The sequence below is a fragment of the Bufo bufo genome, chromosome 2 (genome assembly GCF_905171765.1).
Source record: "Bufo bufo chromosome 2, aBufBuf1.1, whole genome shotgun sequence".
Taxonomy (NCBI): domain Eukaryota; kingdom Metazoa; phylum Chordata; class Amphibia; order Anura; family Bufonidae; genus Bufo; species Bufo bufo.
Genome location: NC_053390.1, coordinates 34,335,855 through 34,357,188, shown reverse-complemented (window position 1 = coordinate 34,357,188; position 21,334 = coordinate 34,335,855). Strand labels below are relative to the sequence as shown.

The 21,334-nt window shown below is 45.8% G+C and overlaps 1 protein-coding gene across 1 annotated transcript in view; it reads left to right on the top strand.

Annotated features, from left to right (window-relative positions):
* LOC120992102 (oocyte zinc finger protein XlCOF6-like) overlaps window positions 1-21,334 on the top strand; it is a 770,548-nt gene that overhangs the window by 455,815 nt on the left and 293,399 nt on the right. The window contains exon 3 of the mRNA XM_040420871.1: window positions 6,596-6,775. Coding sequence (XP_040276805.1) covers window positions 6,596-6,775 — 180 coding nt within the window. The remainder of the gene's footprint in view (window positions 1-6,595; window positions 6,776-21,334) is intronic.

Here is a 21,334-nt window from a genome sequence, read left to right as displayed (position 1 = left end):
GCCCCCCAGTAGCCTCTCTTCAGCCCCCCAGTAGCCTCATATCAGCCCCCAATGCCCCTCTTCAGCCACCCAGTGCCTCATATCAGCCCCCCCAGCAGCCTCTCTTCAGGCCCCAGTGCCTCATATCAGCCACCAGTGCCCCTCTTCAGCCCCCAGTGCCTCCATCAGCCCTCAGTGCCTCCCAAATAAAAAAAAACACTTACCGTTCCTGCTCCGGATGCTGCCACTCCTCACCGCCCCCACTCTGTAATCCTCTTGTAGAGTCTGCTGTGTGGGCGCGCACAGTGTGAAGTCAGTGTGGCCTCACACTGTGCGCAACCTTCACAGTGGAGCGCCGAGGACCAGGAAGGAAGAGGTGAGTATAGCGCTTTCAGCACTTTCCGGATCTGACAGAATCTCGAGTCGGCTAGATTAGGGGGTGCCCAGGCACACCCCGCACACCCTGAGCGGAAACGCCTATGGGCGTAACTTGGTGGCGGCTTTGGAGCTCGGCAAGCTCACACACATCCCATGCCTAGCCCACGTCTTTAACTTAGTGGTTCAGCAGTTTCTGAAAACCTACCCCAATTTGCCCGAGCTACTGGCGAAGGTGCGCCGCGTGTGTGCACATTTCCGCAAGTCATCAACAGCTTCAGCCGGTCTGTTGACGCTGCAGCAGTGCTTGAAATTGCCAGCTCACCGGCTGTTGTGCGACGTGAGCACGCGCTGGAACTCCACGTTCCACATGTTGGCCAGGCTTTGTGAGCAGCAAAGGGAAGTAGTGGAATACCAGCTGCAGCACGGTCATCGCCTTTCCAGTCAGCTTCCGCTCTTCACAAGCGAGGAGTGGGCATGGATGTCTGACCTCTGTGAGGTGTTAAGAAACTTTGAGGAATCGACACAGATGGTGAGCGGCGATAACGCTATTGTCAGTGTAACCATCCCACTTCTGTGTCTACTCAAACGCTCGCTGCTCACAATTAAGGCCGACGCTGTTCGTGGGGAAGAGTTGGAAATGGGGGAAGAAGACATGACCCTGGGTGATAGCCAGAACACCCTCAGTTTGTCTTCTCAGCGCGTATTGGAGGAGGAGGAGGAGGAGCAGGGGACGATTTCCTCCGCTACACAGGGTAGTAGCCATGGAACTTTAATTCCATCTGTTCAGCGTGGGTGGACAGAAGAGGAGGAAGAGGATGAGGAGATGGACAGTCATCCTCCTAATGACGACAGCGAAGTCTTGCCCACTGGTACTCTGGCACACATGGCTGACTTAATGTTAGGCTGCCTTTCCCGTGACCCCCGTTTTATACGCATTTTAGATAACAGGGATTACTGGGTGTTCACCCTTCTGGACCCCCGCTACAAAGAGAACTTCTCATCTCTTATTCCTCCGGTGGAGAGGACGATCAAAATGGTGCTATACCAGTAGTTCCTTGTTGACAGATTGCTGCAAAAATTTCCATATGACAGCGCTGGCAGCAGAGTCCGTACTTCCTTGGGCAACCGAGGTGGGGAGACAAGGGGAACACACAGCACTTCCAGCAAAGGCAGGGCAACACTCTCCAAGGCCTGGGACAGTTTTATGACACCCCGCCAGCACCCTCAACATGATGCACGTCCTGGTGTCACAAGGAGGGAAAAGTTTTGGAAGATGGTAAAGGAGTACGTAGCAGACCATGTCAGCGTCCTCAGTGCCTTACAACTACTGGGTGTCCAAGCTGGACACGTGGCACTAACTGGCGCTCTATGCCTTGGAGGTGCTGGCCTGGTGCTGAGCGGGTATTTAGTGCTGCTGGTGGCATTATAACAGATAAGCGTATCCGGCTGTCAACTGAAAATGCTGACAGGTTGACTCTTATAAAAATGAACAAGGCCTGGATTGCCCCTGACTTTTCCACTCCACCAGAGGAAAGCCACGACTGAACATAAAGGCACTTTAAATGTGTTGTTTAGAATGTACTAAATACTCTGTATTCCCATTCACCCATTCCGCCACAAAAAAGGGTATATGGTTGAATCTTCCTTTTCTCATCCTCCTCGTCCATCACGTATATGCCTTCTCATATAATTTTTCGGATGGTCAGCTCACCAGCAGGCCCTCACCCATAATGTTTTAGATGGTCAGCTCACCAGCAGGCCATGACCCATAATGTTTTAGATGGTCAGCTCACCAGCAGGCCCTCACTCATAATGTTTTAGATGGTCAGCTCACCAGCAGGCCCTCGCCCATAATGTTTTAGATGGTCAGCTCAGCTGAAGACCCTCACCCCTAATGTTTTAGTGGGTCACCAGCAGGCCATAAATCATACTTTACCTCTCCTGTATAACGTTTCCTCATCCTAAATACCTGTGACATTCCCTGTAATTTTTTTGTACTCGTTCCAATGACATGCTCTCTTAAGAGTCCTGTATTGTTTTTTTATCGTCACTACCTCCCTGAGTCGGTACTGGGAAATTTGCACGCCCCCGTCTGCCTTTCTTGGAAGTGGTAGCCGTGGCCATCCCTCAGGCTCCCTCTCCGGAAGCGAACCCTGATTCCCATTACCCGTGGTCACCATGGTAGGCGCAAAAAAGAACATCGAAAGTTGATAGAGCAGACAGCCGAATAGATCGTCAACATCACGGGGACGTGCGATCAGCTTAGAAGTTATCTAGAGTTAACAAAGCGGCAGCAGGCCCTCACCTACAATTTTTTACATGGTCAGCTCAACGTCCGTTCCTCTTCCAAGTTTATTATCATCAGATGATAGTCTGGTCAACACAATCGTAATCACCGGGGGTCACGTAACTAATTAGCACAAAGGAGTGTCTTTGGTTATCGGAATGAACCACACAAATCGACTCGATCCACACGCTCAAAACGACCATGCACCACCACCCACAGAATCGCGAAATAGGTATCAATCTGTCAATCCTTTCTGTGTCCGGGCCGGGTGAAGCTTCCCGTGCGTAGTCAAATTAAGCCGCAGGCTCCACTCCTGGTGGTGCCCTTCCATCAATAAGTTTAAGTTTCAGCTTTGCAACCATACTCCCCCCGAAACGCAAAGACTTTAGTTTCCCAGAAAATGCTTGGTGGGAAATGGGAATAACGCTGCCGGGGATCGTCTTCGAACCTCCAACTTAAGTTGTTGATTAATGAAAGCGTTCGTGGCAACAAAGGTTTCGGCTGTGGTTTGGCTTGCACCGGTACAAGAATTTCACCTATACAGGTACAATACGAATGCCAACGGCCGTTCCTCTTCCAATGAATTCAGTTTGATCGTCCAAGAGTCCGGTCAACACAATCAAAACCACCGGCCGTCCCTCTTAGTCATGGCCCCAGTTCCGAAAATCACGAAAATTTTTGTCTGAACTTGCTCTTTATATAAAAGTAAATATACAGGAAAGAATGTTTCCTAACAATTTTTCATCTCGGTAGAGCACCCGAGCATCCCGGTGTGCTCGGGCAGAGCACCCGAGCATCGGGTTGCTCGATCATCACTAGTGACGACCTATCCTCAGGATAGGTCATCAGTATCTTATCGGTGGGGGTCCGACACTCAGGACCCCTGCCAATAAGCTATTTCTGAAGGCACCAATGGTCCTGTGTGCACCGCGCCCTTCTCTCATCTCACCAAGCACAGCGCCGCACAGTGTATGGTGGTTGTGCATGGTATTGCAGGTTAACCCATTAACTTCTACAGGGCTGAGATTCACTTAGGTCATGTGACAGATGAACGTGTGGTCACATGGCCTAGAAAATGCAGAAGAAGGCCGCGGTGCTACTGTGAGCCTTCTGAAACAGCTGATCGGTGGGGGACCTGGGTGTTAGACCCGCACCGATCAGATACTAATGGCCTATCGAAAGGGTAGGTCATCAGTAAAAATATCTTGGAAATCTCTTTAGGTAAACTTAAAGAGGTTGGCCCACATTGGGACCCGCACCTATCGTTAGAACGGAGCCTGCAAAGTGCAGGCGGGCACTCCGTGCAGGCTCTGCTCTAATGATAGGTGCTGGTCCCAGAGGCGGGACCCGCACCATATCCTAGCGATATGCCGCCTATGTCCAATACCCTTTTAATTAAAATGTATTTGAGTTTTTCCAACCCAGAAGAGAACCTCATAATGCCGTCTCATTGTTTCTATACTGCTTTGGCTCACTGTCAACAATCCTACAAGCAGTCTGTTAGGCCGGGCCTTTCTTAAAGGGGTTTTCTAATTTCAGCATGTGTGGCATATAGCTAGAAGGTGCCATGAGTGTCGGGTGCAGATCCTATGGGGCAAATTTATTAAGACCGGCATTTTAGAAGCCCCATAGCTGGTGGTGGATCTGGGCTCTCCATAACTTTGCCGCATCCAACGCCGGTTCTAAATGTAAGACAGCTTCCGATCTGTCTTACATTTAGACCATCTTGTATGCCTGAAACAGGCATAGAAAATGATGAATGAGAAGAGCCCACGCCCACGCCACGTTCACAACTTTAGACCTTGCGTGAGCGGGGAGAAGTTGCAGATAGCGGCGCACCTAACTTGCATTGCCATCTGCGCCTGAAATACATCTACTTTGGGTGTAATAAATGACCGCTTATGTCTGGAATCTGCTCCTAAATCCAGAACTAGGTCCACACTGTGTATGCACAGCTTTTTTCACCATTTATTGTTAGGAGACTTCTGAAAATAGCCGAGTGAGTCCTGTCAGCTAATTTCAGAAGTCCCATAGTAGTGAATAGAGAGTGCACTGCGCATTGGCGGCCACCACTCCATTCGCCGCTGTGAGACTTGCTGGAAATAAACACTATTTTCAGAAATCGCATAGCGGTCATTAGATGGTGGCCACTAGGTATGAGCAATGCAAGCTTCAGATGTTGAAATGCATACTTTATTGTATAACATCAAAATTAGACATACAGTGATTAGATAAAATTAATTACAAATTGAAGTGCAGATGAGCGCTATGTGAAATGGTGCCCCAACCAGACTCTAGGTCTGTGCAAACCCATAAACTAAATCCCCTTACATGCATTAATGGGGTAGTAATACATATGGGTAATAATTTATCCAGATGACAACTGATTTTATCTAATCATTGTATGTCCAATTTTGATGTAATACAATAAAGTATGCATTTAGACTATATGTGTGGTTTTGGTAGTTTGGTGCGGTATACATTGTTGCCACACATTATCATCTGTACTACTCCAAGCTTTGGATGTTACATCCGAAGTCACTTCGTTCAAAACTTACGATTAATACTGTACAGTAATCGGTCTCCGTACAGTATAAAAATGTACTGGCGCCGATGAGCCAAAGTCATTTACTCGCAAAGTCACACGAGACTTCGTTGAATAACTTCAGTAGTTGATTTTTAAAGTGGAAAACCACGTTAAAACTTGGAACCGAACTCAGCTCCGGTTCCGAGGTACCAGTTCTGGAGATGGGAGCATGTCACCGAGGTGGGTCCCACACCTGTCTGACACAGATGGCGTATCCTGGAGATATGCCGTAAATGTTGAGAAGGAAGACACCTTTAACATCTCAGCTAAGAGGGCAACCAATCCCCCCATGATTGTTCACTCTAATCTCACCATTAAAACAGGATATCTATATATATCACAGCTGACATTCTCTGCTGATGGGTGAGGCACAGAACCTGCCATCCCTGGAACGTAATTGTATGTCACTGCGCAGGAAGTACGTCAAAATTACAAAGTACAGTTATGTTGTGCTACAGGAACGGGTTAAGCCGCTCCTGGCTGTGTGATTAGGGTCATTGTCTTGTTGGAAGGTGAACCTTCAGCACAGTCTGAGGTCCACAGCACTCTGGATCAGGTTTTCATTAAAGGGACTGTCTCAACTCAGACATTAGTGACATATTGCTAGCTTGTCAGATCCTCCTATCTCCAGAACGGGGCCCCCAAAGTGAATGAGAGCCCACCGCGCATTCTCAGCCACTCTCCATTCACTTCTATGAAAGTTACGAAAATAGCTCACCACTCACTCAGCTATTTTGGGAACTCCCATAGAAGTGAATAGAGAGCATGCACAATGTCCTCTCATTCACTTTGGAGTGTATGTTCTGGAGGAGCGATATGCCATCAATGTCTGAGATGACTAAACCCCTTTAAGATTATCTCTGTCTCTGAACTTTGCTCCATTCAGCATGATGCTGCCATGGATGGTATTGGGCAGGTGATGAGCAGTGCCTGGTTTCCTCCAGACATGACACTTAGGCCTCATGCACTCGACCGTAGTCCAAAGTAATATCTACTAAAATGTTTCCTCTTATTAACTAATTAATATATTTTTACATGGGATTCTGTGTGTTTTTTTTGTTTTTACATTGTTTCTTCTTTCCATTTAGGTTCCTACAAAATAGAAACATTTCAGTTAATATCTTCCATTTAACAGAATTTTTCTGATTGACCCATCAGGGATAGGAACAGAGACAAGATGGCAGAGAGGATAATAAATCTCATTCTAGAGATACTCTTCCAACTTACTGGAGAGGTGAGAGGTTCTGATGATGTCACATTACATCATTCTTCTCTATGGTAATAACAGACGGATATGGCTGTAGAGGTGACGGACTCTGGAAATGTCAGTAATGATATTTATTACTGTGTCTCCCCATATCCAGGATTACACAGTGGTGAAGAAGACCTCTAGTGAGCGCTGTCAGGGTCCTGTGTCTGAAGGATGTGGAAGAGCTCTGAGCCCAATCACAGGGCCTTCACCTCACTCCATGATACATGAGGAAATCAATGTACAAAAGATCCTAGATCTCATCCACAAGATGATTGAGCTGCTGACTGGAGAGGTGACACAGCTGGGAATGCTGGGACATTATACAGTAACAGCACTGGAGGGGTCTGGGTGATGACTGTATCATTGTGTTGTCAGGTTCCAATAAGGTGTCAGGATGTCACTGTCTATTTTTCCATGGAGGAGTGGGAGTATGTAGAAGGACACAAGGATCTGTACGAGGAGGTCATGATGGAGGACCACCAGGCCCTTAAATCATCAGGTAATAGACAAAGAATAAATACAAATATCTTTTATTTATCTGTATGTAAAGAATGAATTCAGTCACTGTATGTGTCTCCTACAGGAAGATCTAGTAAGAGAAGAACACCAGAGAGATGTCCCAGTCCTCTTCTTCCTCAGGATCATCAGGTAGATGGAGATATTTCCTATGGTCTGTAGAAAGCTGTGAAGCCTTGTGTTCAGTCTTGTTTTATCCCATAATATTTTATGTTTTATATACTGTATGTGTAATGAAAAATGGTGAGATGATGGGATTAAAGATGCCTGGAACCGCTTTAATTGTTCTGGTTATGGATACTGGCAGCAGGAATAAGAAACCAACTGGATGGATTTATTCCTCTTTTTTCCTCCCCTTTTCCTGAGACAAACATCACTGAAGGCCAACTTCCTCCACTAAAACAACTTGATGCATATCTAGCCCAATACATACAGTATGTGAATGAGGTTCTTGTCATTGAGCCATCATCTAATATCTCTGTTCTGCTTTAGGAAATCTACAGCCATTTTGCTCAGATATATGGTGCTGTCATTATTTTTGATTGTTATGATAATGTCTATGATTGACGCTGATAATTATAATGTTTTCTTTTGCAGCTTTTGAATGCGGATAAAGATGTGAGCAATAATAATTCTACAGAGACATATGTAAGGGGTGATGACCAGTGTAAGGAAGAAATTCCTACAGAGACATACGTGAGAGATGATGACCAATATAAGGAGGAATTTCCTACAGATACATATGTTAGGGGTGATGACCAGTGTAAGGAAGAATTTCCTACTGATAACCACCGAGGTGAGTAGAAACCACTAAACAGAGCAGGGAAGACTCACAAATTCTACCTATTCACTGGCAGAAAGTTTTATTTTTCTTTAAGTTCTGTCGGATCAGATTTTCCTGCTGTATTCTTCTTATTCAGCCAAAATAAATATTAAATATGTACAAAAATATGAGACTTTTACAGGTGAAAACACATGCAGTTAAAGTAAAATACGCCTCTGTGAAGAAGGCCGATTTATTTATCTGCTGTCAGTACTGATAAGGGAAAAGCATTTGCCTAATTTTGGAACAAACATTTGGTCTTATTAGACTTGGGAGGTGAGGAAAAACCCCACCCGACCTTTCCAAACATGTGCTTTTGGCCGCTTTCAGACGAGCGTATTGAAATCCGTCAGTATTCTGGCTCAGGATCCTGATGGGATCCTGATTCAGGATTTCATCAGGATTTACATGCGTATTTCTTCCTTCCTTCATTATTTATGCACTGCACAGACTGTAATATGCGTATTTGGAAAGAAATCCGCACAAAACTCGGACATGCTGCGGATTTCAAATACTGACGGAAATTGTACTGTACAACCATGTGAATAGCTCTATTCATTAATATTAGCTGCAGATTCCGGAACATAAAATCCAGACTATATACGCATTGCAAATACGCTCGTGAAAGCATCCTAACAGTTATTTCTATGGTTTGTTACTGTGCCTTTAAATTGTTTGTTTTACTGTAATGTGCATCTATTTAGTAGAGCCTGAGATATGTATCACTTATGTCCACTGCTATCTTGCCACCTAGTCTCCAGGCTGTGTGTTATGGCATTGTGTATGTAGCTGGATGTTGACCCTTCAGTGAAGTTCCTTGAGACAGAAGCGAGCATGATCCTGTACAGAGGCTGGTCTCAACACAGAAGTGGAAACTGCAATAGAACAGTCTGGTGGCCTAACATCATGATCTACTGGTCTTGCTGTGAGGTCTATTGTTAAATTGTGATCTGTTTTGCCATCACTGTCTTCACGGGAATGTGTCATCAGATAATGACCTATTTAGAGATGAGCGAATCATTTCTGTACTAATTGGATTTTACAAAAATTCCTCTGCCAAACTAGTTTGAAGATTTTTGACTCGTTTTGGACAAATCATGGAATAATGGCAGCCAGCACCATTTTACTTTGAATGTTAGTGGTGAAATCCATGGGGGTGGAAGAATAATGAGGGTCACATGACATTGGGAAGAAGTGGGGGGGGCTTGCTCCATTTGGCTTCAAGACTGATAGCCTGGATCAGACAATCAAGGAGCAGGTAGCTACTTAGGGCTCATGCATACGAACGCACTCAGCACCATTTCACGGATGCCGACCTATTCATTTAAATTGGTCCGCAATACGAAATATACGGTGCGGAGCAACGGACCGGAAGGCCACAGAAGCACTAAGGATAGATCATCAGCAATAAAAAGCTACAGAACCTCTTTAAGAAAGTTTATTTGGCAGACAGCTACTTGTACCCCTCCTATACATATGCCTAATTGGCTTGGCCAAACTCGGCCAGCAGGGAGAAGGGAGACCCCTCTGAAGGCGGCTTATCTCCCCAAGAACAAAAATTTTAACTTGATAAAATCTAACTGCCGGTTCCTTTCACACATTAAAGGGTAGGCAGGTTCAGCCAGCATTTTGCTACATACATATCTTGCAATTTGTATGAAATTCTTAATATAAAAATTATATAAAATATCTAGGGTACTGGTACAGGGTCCTCTCTCTTCTTGTACCAGTTTGTAACTTATCTTGTTCATGCTTATTGTACTTGTTTTGTTTCATGTATGTGTACAACCTCTTTTTTTATTTACAGCACCATGGAAGGAATGGAGAAATAATTATTTAATTTTCAAGGTTATAGTATTTAAAAATAATACAGTTTTATATTTGGCAGATGACTGCATCGGGAGCTCAGAGGGACATCTGATCTCTTCAGCTTTTAAAGCAAGTGGTCATGGTCTTGCACAAGACACATATGAAGAGCATGCCACTATCTCGGATATACCCTCAGCTCTTCACAGCCAAAATCGCTCATCTGATCCATTTAAACATCTTCTATCTTCTGATTCATCACATACTGTAAAGCAGAATAAAAGTCACAGAAGGGATGTTAAACATCAAAGAACGTACACAGGGAAGAAGACAATTTCATGTTTAGAATGTGGAAAATGTTTTACTTGGAAATCACAACTTATTGAACATCAACGAACTCACACAGCGGACACGCCATTTTCATGCCAAGAATGTGGGAAATGCTTCAAAAGAAAAGCACATCTTGTTAAACATCGGAGGAGTCCCAAAGGGGCAAAGCCATTTTCATGTTCCGAATGTGGAAAATGTTTTACTTGTAGATCAAAATTTGTTGAACATAAACGAACTCACATTCGAGATACATCTTTCCCATGTTTTGAATGTGGGAAATGTTTTACTTGGAAATCAAAACTTGTTGCACATCAAAGAACACACACAGGGGAGACGCCATTTTCTTGCCAAGAATGCGGGAAAAGATTCATAAGTAAAGGAAATCTTGTTAAACATCAGATAACCCACACAGGGGAGAAGCCATTTTCATGTTCAGAATGTGGAAAATGTTTTACTAGGAAGTCAGATTGTGTTGACCATCAACGAACCCACACAGGGGAGACACCATTTTCATGTTCAGAATGTGGGAAATGTTTTGCTTGGAAATCACAACTTGTTGCACATCAAAGAGCACACAAAGGGGAGACGCCATTTTCATGCCAAGAATGTGGGAAAAGCTTCATTAGAAAATCGCTTTTTGTTGAACATCAGAGAATACACACAGGGCAGAGGCCATTTTCATGCCAAGAATGTGGGAAATGCTTCATAAGAAAAGCAACTCTTGTTAAACATCAGAGAACTCACACATGGGAGAAGCCATTTTCGTGTTCAGAATGTGGAAAATGTTTTACTAAGAAGTCAGATTGTGTTGACCATCAACGAACTCACACAGGGGAGACACCATTTTCATGTTTAGAATGTGGGAAATGTTTTACTTGTAGATCAAAATTTGTTGAACATAAACGAACTCACATAGGAGATACATCTTTCTCATGTTCTGAATGTGGGAAATGTTTTACTTGTAAATCACAACTTGTTGCACATCAAAGAGCACACACAGGGGAGACGCCATTTTCATGCCAAGAATGTGGGAAAAGCTTCATGAGGAAAGCACATCTTGTTGAACATCAGAGAATACACACAGGGGTGAAGCCATTTTCATGCCAAGAATGTGGGAAATGCTTTATAAGAAAAAGAACTCTTGTTCAACATCAGATGACTCACACAGGGGAGAAGCCATTTTCATGTTTAGAATGTGGAAAATGTTTTACTAGGAAGTCAGATTGTATTTACCATCAACGAACCCACACAGGGGAGACACCATTTTCATGAACAGAATGTGGGAAATGCTTTTCACACATAACAACACTAGTTGTACATTGAAGAACTCACATTTGCATGTTCATAATGTGGGAAATGTTTTACTTGGAAACCACAGGGGAGGCGCCATTTTCATGTTACGAATTTTCATGTTACGAATGTGGAAAATATTTCTTAACCACTTCACATCCGGGCCATTTACCCCCTTCCTGACAGAGCCTAATTTTGCAAATCTGACATGTGTCACTTTATTTTGTAATAATTTTGGAACGCTTTTACTTATCCAAGACATTCTGAGATTTTCTCATGACACATTGTACTTCATGACAATACTAAATTTGAGTCGATATATTTTACCTTTATTTATAAATATAATCCAAAATGTACCCAAAATTTAGAAAAATTTGCGATTTTAAAAATTTCTATTTATCTGCTTTTAAAACAGAAAGTCATACCTCTTAAAATATTTACTTAACATTCCCCATATATCTATTTTATGTTGGCATCATTCTGTAAATGTCATTTTATTTTTTTAGGACGTTAGAAGGCTTAGAATTTTAGAACCAATTCTTAAAATTTTTATGAAAATTTCCAAAACCCACTTTTTAAGGACCAGGTCAGGTCTGAAGTCACTTTGTGGGGCTGGAAACCCCCATAAATGACACCATTGTAGAAACTACACCCCTCAAGTTACTCAAAACTGATTTTACAAACTTTGTTAACCCTTTAGGTGTTCCACAAGAATTAAAGAAAAATGGAGATGAAATTTCTAAATTTCACTTTTTTGGCAGATTTTCCATTTTAATCCATTTTTTTTCTTTAACACATCGAGGGTTAACAGCCAAACAAAACTCAATATTTATTTCCCTGATTCTGCGGTTTACCGCGACACCCCACATGTGGTCGTAAACTGATGTAAAGACACACGGCAGGGCGCATAAGAAAAGGAACACCGTATAGTTTTTGGAAGGCAGATTTTGCTGAACCGGTTTTTAGATGCCATGTCCCATTTGAAGCCCTCCTGATGCACCCTTACAGTACAAACTCCCAAAATGTGACCCCATTTTGGAAACTAAGGGATAGGTGGCAGTTTTAGGGTCCATTGACGTGCCTGCAAGTGTTTTGCGGTCCACAAATTGCAGATCCGCAAAACACAGACACAGGCGTACCGCACATGCCAGGCACTTTAAATAGAAATGCCTTTTCTTGTCCCTGTCTGCGGACAAGAATAGGACATGTTCTATTTTTTTGCGGAACAGAAGTGCGGATGCAGAACGGAAAAAGTGCGGATGCAGACAGCACACTGTGTGCTGTCCGCATCTTTTCCAGCCCCATTGAAAATGAATGGGTCCACACCAGAACGAATGCGGACCAATTCATGCGGACATGGGAATGGACCCTTATTGGTACTATTTTGGGGTACATATGATTTTTAATTGCTTTATATTACGTTTTTTGTTATGCAAGGTAACCAAAAAAATGGCTGTTTTGGCCCATTTTCTTTTTTTTTTTTACAACATTCATCTGACAGGGTAGATCATGGGCTATTTTTATAGAGCAGGTTGTTACAGACGCAATGATATCAAATATGTCCACTTTCTTTGTTTGTTTGTTTCAGTTTTACATAAAGCATTTTTGAAAAAAAAAAAATTTGTGTCTCCATTTTCTGAACGCCAAATTCTTTTTATTTTTCTGCCGATCGTCTTGTGCAGGGGCTTGTTTTTTGCAGGAACAGTTGGTGTCAATTTTTCACTGTAAGAGACTGAGGGCATTCCTATGCTAGTTTCAGGAACAGATGTGTATGCCACACATCCCCCCCTCCCCCCTTGCATGTGGAAACTCCTGGAATGCCATTATGGAAACCTTGTGCATGGGGACTTGTATATAAACGTTTAAATTTCAATAAAAGGGTTGTTGACTCCCAGACTGTGTGTCAGCCAGTTCTTGGGACAAAGGGATTATACTTACGCTACCCATATCTTGTATGCTGGATAGGACTACCAGCGGAGACACCGTGGATTATACTGTTACTCCGCTATAATTGGTGGCAAGCAACGGGATTCAAACCTCACAGCAAAACAGCGGTTCGTTGAAACAGCCATTCGTATATAAACCGGAGTTCGGGAATATGTTCGGCTATACGAATGGATGGTGAATGGAGACGAAAGAACTGAAAAGAACTGTTGGAAGCAAGGGGTAAAATAGCCAGCAACTAGACGAAAGCTACCCTTATTGCCGAACTCATGGAGGGAGACCGAGCAAATAATACGCAACCTCCACCACAGAGGGAAGAAACAGAGTTCCAAAAAGAACTCAGATCCAGATTAGAGTTTTACCCAGAAACACCACCCACGGTACAGGAGTATATCATGGCCAGGCAGCTACAAACAGGCCGGCGATCCAGAGAGGCGTCAGCAGCACCATCCAGCATCACCCATGGAAAAATTAAGTTTCCCTAGCATTTAAAAATCATGCTGATACAGAGGATGACATCAACGGATATTTACAGGACTTTGAAAGATTGTGCCAGCTGCATGATATCGGCCCTGCAGACCAGGTACCCCTGCTTGCCGGTAGATTATCTGGCCGCGCAGCAGAGGCATACCGCGCAGTTCCGGATGAGGACAGCAGAGACTACCAGAAGGTGAAACAGGCCATTCTAGCACGTTATGCCATTAACCCCGAGGCATGGAGACGTAAATTCCGGGAACTTAAAAAGCAGGAAAAGGATTCTAATGCAGAATGGGCTCACCGCTCACACCGAGCTGCCATGGGGTGGACACTAGCCTGGAGGACCTACTACAACTGGTCCTCCTAGAACAATTCTTCAAGGGGCTGGCACCAGAGGTACAAGACTGGGTAAGGGATCGAAAGCCCCGTACCCTACACGACGCAGCCAAGCTAGCGAACAAGCACCAAGATCAATGTCCACCCCCCCCCCCGCTTATTCTCCAGACCTCCAGACCTGCAACCCCTCTTCCAGCTTCTGCGACTTCGACTCTGTCACGTCCAGGGGGAGCCCCTAACCAATACCCACCAAGATACCCACCCCGACCTAGTATACGATGTCACACCTGCAACCAGTTGGGCCATGTGCAATTGGAATGCCCACGAAACTGAAACCGGGCCAACTTCCAGGGGCTCGGGCGACGGTACATTGCTACCAGGGTGAAGCTAATGCCCGACACACTTCAGCCACCTCTGTAGAAGAACAACTGGGGGTACTACATGAGGCCAACCCCAAGCAGCTTCCGACAATAGACAAGGTCATTGTCAGGGTGTATACCTAGCGGGGAAACATGTGCAAGGACTACGGCACTCTGGGGCCACTTTGACACACTTAGTCCGGAACCACCTCATCCCCAAGGAGGCCCGCACCGGAGAGTGTGTAGCCGTGAGAGTGGCAGGGGGAGCCATCTACAAAGTACCTACTGCCAAGGTGCATTTGAATTGTGGAGTAGGATCAGGAGATGTGGAAGTGCAGCTCATGCAAGACTTGCCGGCAGATGTTATTTTGGGCAATGACTTGGGGGAGCTCATGTCAGCTTTTGTTCCCCAACCCACGGTACAAGAGGTCTACCCAGTCGTCACCAGACAGCAGGCCCGCACCATGGCACCATCCACACACTCTGAGGCTCAGGTAAGCGAACCACCCCCTTCTCCTGACACCCTCCCCTGGGATGTCCCGTTAGCATTTGGCAGTGAGGTAGCCCTAGATCCCTTTTACAGGTGTATAAAGACAGGATAGCCAACAGCCAGGCCGGGTTAGACGGACAGAGATATGCCTGGGAAAAGGGCCTATTATATCGCTACGCTGAAAAAATGGTAGCTGGGTCTATCTCGATGCACACGAAACAGCTGATAGTCCCCCAAAAATATAGGCAGTATTTACTGCGCATTGCCCACGACATACCCCTGTCAGGACATCTAGGGGTCAGCCGAACTAAACATAGGCTAACCCAGAACTTTTTCTGGCCAGGTATCTCAAAGGATATCAGGCAATTTTGCCAAACCTGCGATACCTGGCAGAGAGTAGGGAAGCGAGGAGATCGCTATAAAGCAACCCCTTCCAATCATTGAGGAACCATTTAGTCGAGTGGCCGTAGACCTCATAGGCCCCCTAGCTAAACCCAGTCCCTCCGGCAAGAAGTACATCTTGACCATAGTGGACTATGCCACCAGGTATCCAGAGGCGGTGGCGCTGACCAATGTTCATGCAGAGACCATAGCGGATGCCCTGATGCGAATCTTCTCCCGCATGGGATTTCCCCGGGAGATTATTTCGCATAGGGGCACCCAATTCACTGCAGAGGTTACCCACCAACTCTGGAAGGTATGCGGTATTAAACCCATCTTAAATTCGGCTTATCACCCTCAGTCCAACGGTCTCTGCGAATGTTTCAACGGAACTCTGAAGCAGATGATCCGTACGTTTGTAGACACCAGAAAGGACTGATAAAGATTCTTACCTCATTTGCTCTTTGCATATACGGAGGTTCCCCAAGAGTCTACTGGGTTCTCCCCCTTTGAACTACTGTTCGGGAGAAGGGTGAGGGGTCCCTTAGATCTCATCCGAGAACATTGGGAAGGGGAGGTGAACCCTAGGGGTACCCCTATCGTCCCATACGTGCTAGAGTTTCGTGAGCGCCTGGAGGAATTTGACTCAGACAGTGCGTACCAACCTCCAGGCAGCCCAACAACGACAGCGCAGATGGTATGACAAGGGGGCCAGAGACCGCAGCTTTCAGATAGGGCAGAAGGTGCTAATCCTAAGGCCAGTCCACAATGACAAGCTGCAGGCCTCCTGGCAGGGCCCATACAAGGTGGTAGAACAGATCTGTGATGCCACCTATGTGATCGGCCCCTGCGCTGGGGCGGGTGGCAGATGCATGCTCCACGTAAATATGCTGAAGCCCTACTACGAGCATGTGGAAAATGTAGCCGCCATCTGTGCCTCTGCCGCAGAGGACTTTGATAACTTACCCCTCCCAGACCTTCTAGAGAGAGGAGACCAGAACGAGGAGAAGTACAGTTGGGGGAGAGCCTGAGCCCCCAGGAACGAGCACAAGCACAAAGGTTAATTCAGGATAAAGGGGCCTCGGTCTCTGATTTCCCCGGGTACACACCCCTAGCTACCCATAGGGTAGAGACCCCCTGGATAAACCCGGTTACGACAACCCCCGTACCGCTTTCCTGAGTCCGTGAACATGCGCAAGGAGATTGAGGAAATGTTACAGTTAGGTGTTATAGAACACTCGAACAGCCCCTGGGCTTTCCCGGTAGTGCTAGTGCCAAAGCGGGATGGGACAACCCGCTTCTGCGTAGACTACAGGAGGTTCAATGACAAAACCGTATCTGGCGCCTACCCTATGCCCCGGATAGACGAGCTCCTGGATAACATGGCCAGAGGCCAGTACCTCACTACAATAGATCTTTGTAAGGGGTACTGGCAGATTCCCTTAGCCGAGGAAGCTGGCCCCAAGTCAGCGTTTGTCACCCTGTTTGGCCTGTACCAGTTTAAGGCCATGCCATTCGGGATGAAAAATGCCCCGGCTACTTTTAAGAGGATGGTGGATCGGTTATTGGACGGGTTCCAGGAGTACGCTTGCGCCTATTTAGATGACATAGCCATTTTTAGTCACTCCTGGGCCGAACACCTGACCCACATAGGAGCCCTACTAGACCGGATCAGGGAGGCAGGGTTAACCCTTAAACCCAGTAAATGCCATATAGGGATGGCTGAAGTCCAATATCTAGGCCACCGAGTAGGGAGCGGCCAACAGAAACCCGAGCCCGCCAAGATAGAAGCCGTAGCCAAGTGGCCAAACCCCCCCGTACTAAGACCCAAGTCCTAGCCTTCCTGGGTACCGCCAGGTACTACCAGAAATTTGTGCCCAATTACAGCACCCTAGCCAAGCCCCTCACGGATTTGACCCGTAAAAACCTCCCTAAGCTAGTAGTCTGGACCCCAGAGTGTGAACAGGCATTCCAGCAACTGAAAACCGCCCTGATCAATGCACCTGTACTCACCGCTCCTGATCCCACTAAACAATTCCTTGTCCACACAGACGTTTCTATATTTGGATTGGGAGCAGTGCTGAGCCAAGTCGGAGCAAATGGTGGCGAGCACCCAGTAGCTTACCTAAGCAGAAAACTCCTACCCAGAGAAGTAAGCTACTCGCCATCGATAAAGAATGTCTGGCCGTGGTGTGGGCACTTAAAAATCTGCAGCCCTACTTGTACGGGCAACCCGTTTCCTTACTCACAGATCACAACCCGTTGGTGTGGCTAAACAGGGTATCGGGAGACAATGCCAGGCTGCTGCGCTGGAGCTTGGCGCTGCAGCATTTTGACTTTTCTATCCACTACCGCCCTGGGAAACAAAATGGCAACGCCGACGGGCTATCCAGACAAACTGAACTTGAAAAGTGATCTGTGGGTACTCCTCCAGACATTTCCAAGCCGATCCGTTGGGATCAGACTGTGTATGCCGGCTTGTTGTTCTGGGGGAGCATTGTGGCAAACCTAGCCACTTCAGTATAGCAAAGACTGGATTCATGTGTCAATTTTACACTGTACAAGACTGAGGGCATTCCTATGCTAGTTTCAGGAACAGATGTGTATGCCACACATCCCCCCCCCCTCCCCCCTTGCATGTGGAAACTCCTGGAATGCCATTATGGAAACCCCGTGCATTGGGACTTGTATATAAACATTAAAATTTCAATAAAAGGATTGTTGAGTCCCAGACTATGTGTCGGCCAGTTCTTGGGACAAAGGGAACAAAAAAATAAAGGGAACACTTAAACAACACAATGTAACTCCAAGTCAATCACACTTCTGTGAAATCAAACTGTCCACTTAGGAAGCAACACTGAGTGACAATCAATTTCACATGCTGTTGTGCAAATGGGATAGACAACAGGTGGAAATTATAGGCAATTAGCAAGACACCCCCAATAAAGGAGTGGTTCTGCAGGTGGTGAACACAGACCACTTCTCAGTTCCTATGCTTCCTGGCTGATGTTTTGGTCACTTTTGAATGCTGGAGGTGCTTTCACTCTAGTGGTAGCATGAGACGGAGTCTACAACCCACACAAGTGGCTCAGGTAGTGCAGCTTATCCAGGATGGCACATCAATGCGAGCTGTGGCAAGGAGGTTTGCTGTGTCTGTCAGCGTAGTGTCCAGAGCATGGAGGCGCTACCAGGAGACAGGCCAGTACATCAGGAGACGTGGAGGAGGCCGTAGGAGGGCAACAACCCAGCAGCAGGACCGCTACCTCCGCCTTTGTGCAAGGAGGAACAGGAGGAGCACTGCCAGAGCCCTGCAAAATGACCTCCAGCAGGCCACAAATGTGCATGTGTCTGCTCAAACGGTCAGAAACAGACTCCATGAGGGTGATATGAGGGCCCGACGTCCACAGGTGGGGGTTGTGCTTACAGCCCAACACCGTGCAGGACGTTTGGCATTTGCCAGAGAACACCAAGATTGGCAAATTCGCCACTGGTGCCCTGTGCTCTCACAGATGAAAACAGGTTCACACTGAGCACATGTGACAGACGTGACAGAGTCTGGAGACGCCGTGGAGAACGTTCTGCTGCCTGCAACATCCTCCAGCATGACCGGTTTGGCATTGGGTCAGTAATGGTGTGGGGTGGCATTTCTTTGGAGGGCCGCACAGCCCTCCATGTGCTCGCCAGAGGTAGCCTGACTGCCATTAGGTACCGAGATGAGATCCTCAGGCCCCTTGTGAGACCATATGCTGGTGCGGTTGGCCCTGGGTTCCTCCTAATGCAAGACAATGCTAGACCTCATGTGGCTGGAGTGTGTCAGCAGTTCCTGCAAGACGAAGGCATTGATGCTATGGACTGGCCCGCCCGTTCCCCAGACCTGAATCCAATTGAGCACATCTGGGACATCATGTCTCGCTCTATCCACCAACGTCACGTTGCACCACAGACTGTCCAGAAGTTGGCAGATGCTTTAGTCCAGGTCTGGGAGGAGATCCCTCAGGAGACCGTCTGCCACCTCATCAGGAGCATGCACAGGCGTTGTAGGGAGGTCATACAGGCACGTGGAGGCCACACACACTACTGAGCCTCATTTTGACTTGTTTTAAGGACATTACATCAAAGTTGGATCAGCCTGTAGTGTGTTTTTCCACTTAAATTTTTAGTGTGACTCCAAATCCAGACCTCCATGGGTTGAAAAATTTGATTTCCATTTTTTTATTTTTGTGTGATTTTTTTGTCAGCACATTTAACTATGTAAAGAACAAAGTATTTCAGAAGAATATTTAATTAACTCAGATCTAGGATGTGTTATTTTTGTGTTCCCTTTATTTTTTTGAGCAGTGTATATTATATATATACACTGCCAGTCCCAAAGATCTTGCATTGATGATGGTAGAGTCTGACTGCTGTGCAAAGCCTTCTCCAGCACATCCCAAAGATTCTCATTGGGGTTAAGGTCTGGACTCTGTGGTGGCCAATCCATGTGTGAAAATGATGTCTCGTGCTCCCTTAACCACTCTTTCACAATTTGAGCCCGATGAAACCTGGCATTGTCATCTTGGAATATGCCCGTGCCATCGGGGAAGAACAAATCCATTGATGGAAAAGCCTGGTCATTCAGTGTGTTCAGGTAGTCGCTGACCTCATTCTTGGAGCACATACTGTTGCTAAACCTAGACCTGACCAACTGCAGCAACCCCAGATCCTAGCACTGCCCCCACAGGCTTGCACAGTAGGCACTGGGCATGATGGGGGCATCACTTCATCTGCCTCTCTTCTTACCCTGATGCGCCCGTCACTCTGGAACAGGGTAAATCTGGACTCATCAGACCACATCACCTTCTTCCATTGCTCCAGAGTCCAATCTTTATGCTTCCTAGCAAATTGAAGCCTTTTTCTCTGGTTTCCCTCACTGATTAGTGGTTTCCTTACGGCTACACAGCTGTTCAGTCCCAATCCCTTGAGTTCCCTTGGCATTGTGCGTGTGGAAATGCTCTTACTTTCCCTATTAAACATAGCCCTGAGTTCTACTGTTGTTTTTCTTCGATTTGATTTCACCAAACGTTTAAGTGATCGCCGATCACGATCATTCAGGATTTTTTTCCCGCCACATTTCTTCCTCGAATACGATGGGTCCCCACTATCCTTCCAGTTTTTAATAATGCGTTGGACAGTTCTTAACCCAATTTTAGTCGTTTCTGCAATCTCTTTAGATGTTTTCTCTGCTTGATGCATGCCAATGATTTAACCCTTCTCAAACAGACTAATATCTTTTCCACGAGCACGAGATGTGTCTTTCGACATGGTTGTTTAAGAAATGAGAAGCAGCTCATCGCACCAGTTGGCGTTAAATAACTTGTTGCCAGCTGAAAGATATTCGCCCATGCAGTAATTATCCAATAGGAGGCTCATAACTATTTGCTTAGTTAAATCCAGGTGGCGACTTTTTTTTTGGACAGGCAGTGTATAAATATATATAGGGAACAGTCCAGGCTGTACATGTAATGTATACAGTGCAGAGCTGTGTGTAATGCCTCATTTACACATCAGTTTTTGGTCAGTGATTTCGATCAGTGATTTTGTGCCAAAACCTTATACCTTATGTCTGTGGCAGCTCCAATCCTGGTTTTGGCTTAAAATCACTGATGGAAATCACTGACCTAAACACTGACGTGTGAATGAGGCACTATGTGTGTGGTGCAGAACAGATGTTTCTGTCTCAGGCTCAGGGTATGTTACCATAAATTTTGCCATTGGGTTTAGGAGCGTTTTAAGCTAAACCCACACCTATATCTCACCAGCAGTTTCCCGCTGATTTTTCGCTGATTTAAAAAAATTCTTGACATTAATTCTTGGAAACAGATTTGATTGTGAATTTCATACAAGTCAATGTGGAAGCAAAGAAACTAAAAACTCCTGTAAAACCTGCCTCAGGCGGCGCACACATCTCTATCACCTCACATATATTATCAAGAAGAATCTGAATCTTCTCAGACAGCACAGCCTGACTCCGCCCACACAGGGTCACATGGTCATGACATCACCAAAGGTCCTTTCACCCACTAAGCTTCAGCATCTACAGATAAATACCTGGTCATGTGA